The sequence below is a fragment of the Fukomys damarensis genome, unplaced genomic scaffold (assembly GCF_012274545.1).
Source record: "Fukomys damarensis isolate Sample0158 unplaced genomic scaffold, DMR_v1.0_HiC HiC_scaffold_16, whole genome shotgun sequence".
NCBI lineage: Eukaryota > Metazoa > Chordata > Mammalia > Rodentia > Bathyergidae > Fukomys > Fukomys damarensis.
Genome location: NW_022900928.1, coordinates 43,778,725 through 43,790,692, shown reverse-complemented (window position 1 = coordinate 43,790,692; position 11,968 = coordinate 43,778,725). Strand labels below are relative to the sequence as shown.

The 11,968-nt window shown below is 38.9% G+C and overlaps 1 protein-coding gene across 6 annotated transcripts in view; it reads right to left on the bottom strand.

Annotated features, from left to right (window-relative positions):
- Positions 1–11,968, bottom strand: part of Fat3 (FAT atypical cadherin 3) — a 516,493-nt gene that overhangs the window by 51,592 nt on the left and 452,933 nt on the right. For all 6 annotated transcript variants that reach the window (XM_010633703.2, XM_010633705.2, XM_010633704.2 and 3 more), the window contains 3 exons: positions 5,138–5,527; positions 2,266–2,480; positions 675–812 (listed from right to left, as the gene is read on the bottom strand). In XM_010633703.2, the coding sequence (XP_010632005.1) occupies positions 675–812; positions 2,266–2,480; positions 5,138–5,527 (743 nt within the window). The remainder of the gene's footprint in view (positions 1–674; positions 813–2,265; positions 2,481–5,137; positions 5,528–11,968) is intronic.

Genomic DNA, 11,968 nt, shown 5'->3' with positions numbered 1-11,968 from the left:
CCTACAAGGAGCCACTATCACCCTCTGCTCAGTTTAGACAATCAAAAATTGTCTCTAAATACTCCCTATTAGAACAATGGCTCTGGGCCTTTGTTCAGCATAACAGTTATCACCACTGACCTCTCTTATTGCTTTTAATATTTATGGGGATATATCACCTAGTGGATTCTATCTGCTTTTTGGTATCATTATTATGACATTGGTTTCTATTTCTGATTTTTCTTTGAAGACATCTATTTTTCATCAAGAAAGACAGTGTTCGGAAATTTAGTTTAACCTGAGACAGAGAAATTTTTTGGATTATCTTTCTGGCCTATATACTTTCAGGGACTTTTTTGTATTCGCTTGCCCATGGCTAAAACTGCTCATGAATCTGGTACTGTATGTACGTTTTCCTGTTCCTTTCTGTAGGAGGGACTGATATGCAAATGATCCAGAAAGATAAGTACTTAAAAACCTTCATCAATAAGAAATTTCCAGGAGCTATTATGGGCAGAAAATGCTTTCAAAGTCTAAGCCAAATACTACTTTGTGCTGTGTTTTACCCCAACCCTATTTATTGTTCTTATTTAGAACGGAGAACCTTGCTCTTTACGCCCAAGCAAGCTGTGCCAATGATTCCAGTGAAAGGGGTAGATGCTGGATGGGAAGGGAGCTGACCTAAACTAGCTTACCCGTTCCCGGTCCAATTTCTTCTTAACCTTCACAAGTCCCAAGACAGGATCCACAGCAAATTCATTGTCTCGATCTCCACTCACAATGGAAAAATGGATCTGTCCATTAGGCTGGCTGTCTACATCTTCTGCAATTAGCTTAACGGAAAACAAGTAAAACAAAGAAAAGATTTGACTCTAGAGTAAAAAATTTATTCTTGGGCTCCTATGTTTGAGAGTCCTAGGAGTTCTCCTCACCATTGCTGGTGATCAGATGCCTTAAGTGGAAGAGATGATGGATTGACTGAAGTAGGGAAGTACAAAGGCTGGAGCCCCATTTTATATTTTATTAGTTTCTACTTGCTTATAGCCTGATGCTTATTAGGCTTGATTTTCCTCACATCTTAAGACAGTGAGAATGGAGCCAAAAGCTGACTGATAGGAATGTTTTCATGATTCCTCAATTCTGCAGAGTGGTATCTATTACTGAGTCGGACATTTTCTAAACTTATGCATCTTCACATAAGGAATACCAAGAAAGTTATGCTTTATAACACAGCAAATACGATGTTCATTGACTACTAATCGAATCTGGTAATGTTAGTATTTATGTGCACGGACAGAGTCTTGTACTGCTCAGGAGGGACAGGGGATCTGGAAAGTCTACCTGTGAAGTATAAGAATAAACTATCATCCAGAACAGAGCTGCAACCACCCACAACCTGACACTGTGGAAACTGGAGAAGAGGTGGGTTGATGGATCAGTGGATGGATGAATAGATGCATGGATGGGAGAGGCTTGTCCAATTTAAGGTTCTGTAAGGATGATAAGAAAGGTGTTCATTGTTTCCAAAATGTAATTTGTGGCCTAAGGGAACTTGAGTTCCAAGAATACATGGCTCATTCTTCCAATTCTAAATGATACTTCAGGAAATTCCTCCAAAGGGCTCTTCTAAGAGTGAGCAATCAATATCAAACTTACTTCCATTTATAGCTGCCCTGCTCTGTGTCTATGTGTGTTGGTGTTGGTGGGGGGACTTTATTTCATTTAGTTACCTAATAATTTTTTTATTTTAGTACTATAAATTAGAATTGATATATTTATGGAACACAAAGTGATGTCATGATTAATGAAAACCATAGAGAAAAATTAAATGAAGCAAATTAATGTATCTATCACTTCAAGTGCTTATTATTTTTGTGTTGATTTTGAAATATACAATATAGTATTTATTAACCACACTGTATTGTAGATCTCAAAAAGAAATAAAAAATAGAGTGACCTTCTATATATTTAATAACAACATCTAAAATCACAAATTAGTAGAAACGATCATTAAATTTCCATGTCATAGTCTGTCTTGGTTTCTTGAAAACTATACACTTCTGGTTGAAAAGAGATTATTAGTAACGTATGCCTTGATATAAATTAATCTTTCAGATGCTTTCTAATATACAAACTGGAGAATGTATCACCGAAACACCCAGGTCTGACTGGCAACGTTGGAGACATAAAGGGGAAAGTGCGAAGAAAGTCCAGTATAAACCTTGCAACAACTTCACTAAAATAAGGATGTCTAGTCTGAGACCTCTAGACACCCCTGGTACCTACCAAAATGACAGAGTCCCCCACCAAGGCATCTTCACTGATGACAGCACTGTAGACATCCTGGTTGAACTTAGGAGGGTTGTCATTCACATCGGTGAGGTTGATGCTGACAGTGGCAGCAGCACTGAGAGCTGGGGTTCCCCCATCTTTAGCTTCCACAACCAAGTAAAATCTTTTGCATAATTCATAGTCCAGAGCTTCAGAGACAGAAATGCCCCCTTTGAACAAAAATGGAAAAGTTTAGATTTGTCTAAAGGGAAAAACATTGGTCATCGGTTCCATAATTGTAATATTTGCAGTATCACTGTCAGCTAAGAATTTTAAATATTCAGGATTTTACTTAATACTTCCCTTGAAGAATTCTAGAAGCCTGATTAATGCTGTCAGTTAAAGCACAGCTATACATCAAATACAATACTGAAGAACAAAAAATCCTTGTAAGTTTCTGTGACAGTTTTTTAATGTCTTTGACACAGCATGAAAATCTCTGCTCCTGCATCTAGGGAGTAGGGATAGAGACAAGCATCCCTAATAATTTTCTCCTGATTTCCTAACTCAAGAAGACTAAGAATGAGTTGAGATGTGTGGATGTGATTGTACCCTGCTCCCTGTCAGCATATAAATACCTGTGGACTTAAGCTTAATTTACTTAGCCAAAAAGAAGGTTTGCCAAATTATAATGCAGGTGCATAAAACTACTATGCTTCAAAGTGAGCAAAGGTCTCTGGAAGCTTAAGTTATAAGTGACATAAAGCAAAAGGAACTACCTGGGAATCAGACAACCCAGTGGTCAAATATTAAGTTTGAGTTCAGTACCCACACTTACAGAACAGAGATGATAGTCCCATGTCACAGAGTTCTTAAAATTAAGCAAGAAAAACATGGAAAAGCAGCTGGTTGGGTGCCATCTCTAAGAAAAACTCTGTGAATGCTATTCCCAGCCCGTTCTGGTGAGGTGGCCCAGTCCTGTGTTATATGACTGGTAGCTAGCTGGTCACTGTAATGCTGCAGAGCACTTCTCAAGGGCATTTGCTTTTCTCTCAGCAGTAGGACAGTGAGAAGGTCACAGCCATGAACAAAACAGAGGACTTGTGTACTTGCTAAGACTGCCAATAGGATCCTACCATTTCAGGTGAGAACAAATCATATGAATAACAAGAGCCTCTTTCTTTCCCTAATTAACTTTTCCTAGCACTTACCATTCCCTGTGTTTTATTTTGCATCCTAGCCTTGTTATCCAGTGCCAAATTTAAACAGTACCTAAATGTTTCCCCATGGTGTTTATATACAATGGCCATAACTAGACAGGCAAAGGCTAACACATATTTAAATAAAGGAAACCCCATACATTTTAATTGGAAGTAACAACCTTAATGAATAGATGCACTGCTGGGAGAAGCTGCTAATGCAGTTCCTCCAACAATACTTCTACCTACTTATAACTGAGGGCGAGGATAGTATCTCCTGATTTTTTTGCATCTCCACAGTTAGTAGTGTTATATTACATCAAGGTTAGAGTGGGCACTCCAGAGTCAAGAAGATCTGAGTTCAAATCCTGAATAATCTACGTACTAACAGTGGACACTGGGGAAATCATTTAACATCTATGAACTTGTCTTTCCCAGTTGGAAAATGTGAGGAGCATCTAAAGAATTTATAGAGGTCTAGCATATTTGCCGTGTTCAATAAATACTGCTAATTATAAAAGCTTCTTACTTGTATGTGTTGACTACTCAAAGAGAACGGATTTTCTTTGCCTCCTTGATTAGCAAGTGCATACTACTTGAAAGATGAGGGACAGAGGTTCAAAGGGAGGAGATGTGAATGACTCTTCTTATGTGCAAAATGAGAACTACCTTGCCTATTTATCATGGAATCAATAAACAAATGAGACTATTTATGAAAGGACTTTTAAATAGAAATCCAAACAGTAGGAAAATAAATAATGAATATGTTTACTCTTCAAAGGATAGCCAAACTTCTTTTCTGAATTATGATTTTATTTTTTATTTTACTTTATTTTATTTTTTACTTTTTGGTTTTTTGAGACAGGGTCTCACTATTTAGTTCATACTGACCTGGAACTCACCACATAGCCCAGACTGGTCTCAAACTCACAGCAAACCTCCTGCCTCATCCTCCCGAGTGCTGGGATTACAGGCATGCACCACCACACCTGGCTTGAATAATGATTTTATTTACCCAAAATGCCTTTATGGCTTATTAATAGAAAGACCAACAGCTTTTCTTTTGTTTTGATATCTAAGTAACTTCCTTAGGTGATGCCACACAATCCCCCCAGAGTTTGAAAAGAGTATAGTGAGAAATGATGGTATTGTGACTAGGAGCAGTGAGCAGGGTTCAGGTACAGCACCATTTCCAACCAACAGATGAATTTAGTTGGGGTGCTTGCTTGAGAAAGCCTAGAGGTCACTATGCAGATCACAGTCAAGTTCTACCTTGGGCAATGACCAAAGAGTGGTAGTGTAAGTATGAACAGTGGTAAATGGAGGCTCATTTCCAGGAGCATTTCCCAACACATGCAATACAGTCCAAGTTGGGGGGAATATAGAAAAAAGAGAGATGCAAACAAATGCTTGTCCTTGGAATAGAAATACCACTTTATCTGTGTACAAGTCCGGAAATCAACTTGACAGTCAAGTATTTGCCAAGTAAGCCCATAGCTAGAAGGTTGAAATTTAGCAGGAAGCAGTTGTATTTTGGGTCTGCATGCAGATTCTTCCACCAGAATAGTTGCTTCTTCTGTGAGGGAAGGAGGATAAGGAAAAAGAGCCTACCAAGGATAGTAGCTTGAGTGTGGGAGGAGAGGCAGGACACAGTGGAGCCTGAATGCAGGTAGATTGTTATTACCCACCTGTCACTGGATTGATCCTAAATTTTCCCTGTTCGTTTCCAGACCGGATGAGATATGTAATCTCAGCATTTGTACCAATATCTTTGCTGGTGGCAAAAACAGCTAGGACTTGGGTGCCAGGAGAGGTGTCCTCAGGCACTGTCACCAGGTAGTCCCTCCTTTCAAACACAGGTGGATTGTCATTGATGTCCAGGACAGTGATAGTGATGGTGGCAACAGAGGACAGGGACTGTCCAGGACTCTGGTCAGTGGCTCGCACACTGATGTTGTAGGAAGACTGCTGTTCTCGGTCGAGTGGCTGCTCCAAGATTATGATGCCAGATGTACTATCAATGGAGAAGAAGCCATTGGCTGAGGCTGCCAGAGAGTACATCACCTTCCTGTTGATGCCTGTGGAAAACACAAGAATGTGAGTGGCTAGCAATGTGGTCAGGTGCTCTACACTAAAACATTACAACTTTGTTGACTTTGTTGGCAGAGAAAAATGGTCATTACAGAAAAATCTGTAGTTTCATAGAAATAAAAAACATACAATTAAACTAAAAGCTAAAGAAATTGGAATAATATTGGCAACAAATATCAGAGTTAATTGGTTATTCTTAATATATAACCTTACCCTAGATCCTTATGAAAAATTCTGAGATACTATTAGATACATGGGCAAAGATACTATTAGATACATGGGCAAAGATGTACCATAGAAGTAGAAATAGAAATTAATTAACTAATGAATTACTTCCACAAATACTTATCTAGAATCTATCAGGCACTATTCTAAATGCTAGAGCTTCTAGCAATGGATGAGAGCCCAACATTTCTTGGTGACATTTTTATATTCTAGTGGGGTAATTATTGTGAAGTGAAAACCATGGAGGTCTTTGAGGGGACAGTCCTGGGATGTGGCTTAGATATTAAGAGGATGCCTCCAGTTACTGGCAGACTGAAAGGAACCAGAGAGATGGGTCAGTAACCTGCAGGAATAAGGGCATGTGACAACAGTGGCCTGAATATGGGTGATGGTATACAGCATGGTAAGAAGGGATTGGGTTTCAGATCTCTGAGCACACAGGTGGTGAGAAGTGAGGGTATCTAAAGGGGTATTCTAAACTGGAAGTAGTGACAAAGGAATGTTTTCTAGCTGCGAAACTGGCAGGATATGGGGTACTAGAGAAAGAAAGGGTTTCAGGAGGACTCTGTGGCTTGAGTCCAAGCATCTTGAAGTGGAAGTTACCACCAGTAGAGGTGAAGAGTGCTGCAGAAGGACTAGATTTGGATTAAAGACCAGCAGCCCTATTAAGACTAAGTTTGCAAAGGGAATTTGATATTCAGTGGAGGTGTCAAACAGGAAGTTAGGCAGAGAAGGCTGAAGTTCAGAGAACAAGGCCAAGATGCAGCTATAAAGTTGAGGAGCATCACTACAGATAGTACCAAAGCCATAAGACTTGATGAGGTCATAATGGAGTATAGAGGGAAAAAATGAAATCCCTGGGCCAGTGAGCCTGGAGATTCCAAGAAAGAACGCATAGTTTTAGTCCCAAGGAGGTGTCCAGCACTATGATTTGAAGAAATGTACTTAGTCACCCAAATATTATTTATCTAACATAAAACATATCAACCGGCAAATGTCCATCAACAACCAACAAGTTACTGAATTACTGAATAAACATCTGGCCTGAAGATTGCTTTTACTGGAGGATCTCAGCACTCCAAAATGGTTTAGAAACCTCAAATTTGCTTTAGTCATTAAAATTTATAAGAAAGGAACTGTTAACAGTTTTGTAGGTAGAAAAATGGTAACATCATCCTGACTGTAAGTGTTCTTTATGAAGACAGCCATCAGAGTCAGAGGGCAGCAGTTATGACAACTATCTGGAAATACCTCTTGTGAATTATGGAACCCTTGGATATAAACTGAGCACTAATTTTGTTTTTTCTATTATAATACCTTACCGAGAGGGTAGACATTTGCCAATAATAGGAGTTAAACATTTTCCTTCTTCAATATACAATTTCCCTTAAGTTTAAATTCCCAGAAAACCAATAAAATCATGTATCTGGAGGGGATGACATAAGTTGCATTTCGTGGCTTTAACCAAAAGGTTGACATGGAGATCTTGCTCTTGGTTCCATTCCAGAGAGTCCATTTTTCCCAAAGTTTCATCATTTACTTTTATTTCTCTTTCAGAACAATCACTCAGTGAAATACAAATATCAGCCCTGATTTTATTTGTGCTAGGGTTGAAAATAAGAGTTTTCTTTTTCTTGTGCTGCTGAATAGCAGAGCTTTTAGGAATGCTTTCTGGCTATTTTTGGAGTAGCACAAGATAAAATTCTCTGACATAAATTCTTAGGCTGAATATATGGAGGATTGTAGCGGTGATTGAGTTTGTACCAGAAAAATAATAGCCTTTCCTGGGTGTCAGAAGAGTACGTGCCTTACAAGATGCCTTGACTGATTTGGCAGTTTTAGGACACTGCTCAAAGTCATGAAGGTGCATTTGTGGAAATATACATTGATTGACATAAATACACAACATAGGTTTGCAAATAGCACATATTGCTTACAGATTTGAATTCCATCCCCTAACACAGTAGATGCTTCTTGCCAATAAGAAGAGCAGGCAGAGGAGTAAGAAATGCCTACAGGATCTGACTGTGTTCTCATAACTGTAAAATCCATTTCACCAATGCATAAACCAAGGGTTGAGGAACTTCCCTGGTGCCATCAGGAGTTTTAGGGAAGGCTAAGGGACACCAAGAAAAGTCCTGTTCTCCTTAGGTTCCTTGCTCAGTCTGCTTGGGGGTTTAAGGATGTCTGCACCTGAATAGTTAACTTCTTCAGGTCCAAATATCAGTTAATAAGGTAAGTGATTTCTGACTCAATGTTCTGAAACAATGTTGAGTTAGGAGAGGTCAGAAGTTGGATTGTATTCCTTCATGCTCTGCAGCAGAAGGCCCCCAAAGAAGGAGCGTTTAACGCCTGCTTGTTTGGGACAGATAGCTGAAGTCTAATTAAAAACATCTCCTAGGTCCCTGGGATGCAGCTTTCTCTTCTTCCAGCCTTATTCACAGCACTTGGCAGGGCTCTATCCCTGAGGGAAGAGATGCCCTGTTCTACAAGCTCCCCACTCAGCAGAGCACCCCTGTTGTTGGAGTGCCAAGTTTACAAGGCCGACATTAATCAGCCACAGAAAGACCATAGCTTCCCTCCATGCAGATTCTGTTAATTTAAACTTGGTGACAGGGTTTTTCTGCTTTACCCCAGCAGAAAACCATCCCCACTTCCAAGTTGCTGACCCGCACTACCCCCACCTTCCCATACATTTTGCTTCTGACAGTATCTTGGGTTTTCCCATAAGGAGAAACTAGATTTATTGTTCCCCTCACCTTTCTGTTACCAGTCGGACTGAGATGAAAGCAAGATTAGGACAGCAGGGAAGGGAGGCTACCCAAACCAAAAATCCTGCTAAATGACATCACTTATGATTTGCTAATTCTCAAGAAAATACAAGACAAATTTAGAACATATTAAAACTCCAATCCAGGCACAATTGCGATGATTTCAATAATTTTTAGAAATAAAGTCAGATATGTAAGTGCAAATTCAGCAGCAGTACTTCTGGTGAGTCTTCCCCTGCGGGGCTGTTTTTGTTAAATGAATGCAGATTATGTCACTAAAATGGAAACCTTCTATTCAAAGAGGTTTGATAGATGCAGTCCTTCAAATTACCATCCTTTTGCTACATAACCAGCAGAAAAGATGAACCTTAGCAAAAGACTTGCTTGTTAATTAGTCTAATGCTCCTATTGCATGTCACAATGTGTTATATGAAAGTATAACATTAATCCATCATTTTGTATCTGTGTTTTTTAAGGATGTAATTCTCTCCTCCGATTTGAGTTTAATTTAATGAGAGAGGATAGAGCTATTTAGCTTCTTAAAATGCTGAAATTCTGGGCTACCAAAAGAAGTTTGACTTTCATTATAAGTGAAGTTTTTGCACATTAACTGTAGCAAATGGAGCAGGCAGCTCTTCAGGGAATTAAAATTACGTAAAAAGAAAATGATTAAGATCCCTGTTTGCTCAAAGGAAGTAATAGATAGTGGCATTTCATAGAGTGAAACTGGGGGAGAAAAATAGCACATAGAAATTTCTGGTAGGAGGGCCGGGGATTTAGAACAGCAGTTCGGCGGCCTGCTTTGCAAGTGCAAGGACCTGAGTTCAATCCCAGGTACCAAAAAAAAAAAGGAAATTTCTGGTCGGAGAGGCTGTGAAATCCCAGCACGAATAGCCAAGGCATCTATGTTTTCTTCTTTGGAAGGTTTCTAAATGAAGACTAAGTTTCTTTCAACTTGCCTAAATAGAAGGATGGACTTTTAGACATAGGACTACTTATACATAAACATCAAGGTTTAAAAGGAAGGCTTTGTGGTCCAGTCTTCAAAGGCAGGAGATCCTGCTTTGAATGCCTGAGCTGAACAACTTACACACATATATTTGGGCAAGCCATTTATCTTCAGCGGGTCTTCGTTGTTAGAAAGGGAGATGCCAGGTAAGGTGATATGACAGATTTTCTTCCACCACTGTGATGCATTTTCAAGCTCAAAAACTACAGCCCATTTCATTTGTGTTTCCAGTGGATGTCCCCCACTATTCCACTGCTCATTAAATTGAGACTAAATGGGCCAGAATTAACAAAGCAAAAGTCCATATTAATCTGGATTATGATGAGTTATTGGAATCTGTTGGGTAAGAAACTTGACACAGCAGATTCACACCATTCAGTTAATTGTTCAGGATCCACTCATATAGTTTATAGTTATATAAAGTTTTATGCTACAGTAAGAAATAATCCTCGATGCTAGGTAAATACTTGAGGATCTAACTCAATATCAGAATGACTTAGCTTTGCTTTGAGATTGTAAGAAGTATTTTTTCTTCTAAGATCTTCTCCTTAAGCCTAAGGAGCTAACAAGAGCTAAATTATATTTGTTTTCACATCTTATATTGGCAGCTGCTCTAACTCTCTCTCTAAAGGGCCCTGTCTGTGCCATTCACCTCTGTGTCCTCTCACCTGCACAGGAACTGGTCTGTAGGTGGCAACAAAAATATGTGAGCAGTACTAAATTCTTACAAATCTCCTTTCATAAAGGGATTTGAATTTATATGGAGCAGGTAAATAAGAAAGAAATAAAGGTCCAGATCATAAGTTCTAGCGAATATTTACCCTTATGAAACCACTTCACTCACTAAGACGTAAAACATTTCAGTCATATTTTAAGGACCTTTGTGTCACTGCAGTTACTTCTCTGATCCTCCATTCCCCAGGCCATCTAATAATTTGTTTTTGAACAAGCATTTTCTCCTGCCTTTATTAACCAGTGCTTTAAATACCACATATATGTCTAGTTTGCACGGTCTTTATGACCCACACTTGGTGACTAAGTCATACTTTTATTTAAACTGAAGGAATATCCTTCAAAGAAAAATGATAAACAAAAGGTTCTTCAATATGTCATTGTATCCCTTTACTACAGCTTCATCCTTAAAAGACACTGTTTCTTTTCAGAATGGAGGATTTCTAATCTCTCACAATGCTCAAGCAATGACCTTTCTATTTAATAAGGTTTGGCCAAGTGCCACTTGTTCGTTTGACCACTGTTGGTGCTAAATTAGGGGTATGGTATGCCATGACATCATCCCTAACCCCAGAGTTTAATGAGGAATTATTTAAACTACATGGTTCAGAGTGCATCCCTTTCTTACCAACTTTACTATGGCAAAGGTCCTGAAACTCTGGATCCAGACCTTCCCCAGCCACTCAAAATAGCCACTGCTATGGCCATTTTATGGCTATATGGCTATGGCTGCAGGGGTCACCCAAATCTCCGCTGACTTTTAATCCCAACTGAATATCAGTTTTGGAGAGAAGTCAAGTTTTCAAGTTATTTTTTCTAGACCACTTTAGTTCTCAATATATATGCCATTTGAAATAAATGTAGAATAATATACTTACATATTACATGGATTTTTTTCTTGGGAATTTCCATTCTTCATTTAGTCCCTCTTTATAAACATGTTAACATTATTTTAAAATTACTTTTGTCAAGGGTCTTATTAAAAAATTATTTTAAGGAACTCTTTTTTTTGAGATAGGGTCTCACTGTGTAGTTAAGGATGGCCTTGAACTTACTATGTAGTTCAGGCTGCCCTTGAACTCATGGCCATCCTGCCTCAGCCTCCTGAGTGCTGGGATTACAGGTGTGTACCACCATGTTTAGGAACATCTCACAGCTAAAATTAAATAATCAAAGATAATGGGTACACTAAAACTTTTCTCTTATCCTCTGTGGAAAGAAAACAGAATACTGCAATAGTCAAACTGACTGTTCTTTTACTTGTCTTTTAATTGTGCATTTGGATGATATGAAATAAAACAGAAAGTTGCTATGAGGAGGTCCATGTCATTAACAATATTTTTTGAGTTAGCAATCACTATACATTTAAATAGACTCTCTGATTACCTCTATTTTAAGTATCATTTAAAAGTTTTTCACTTGATGGCGACTAAAGCTGCCATATTCTCTGGATAGAATAGCAACTCCTGAGGTCAGTAGCTTTTTCATCTTTTAAGAAGTCAAACAAGACAGAAACCAACAGCAGTTACAGAGTCAGGGAGACTCAAAAGACTGCACCAAACATTCCCTGAGGAATTGCCAGCTGTGTTGGCAGTAGCTTTCCTGCTAGGACTGACAACATGACTGTGGCTCCGTGAAAAATAAAAATACGAGGCTACTTGAAAACACACACACGCGCGCGCGCGCACACA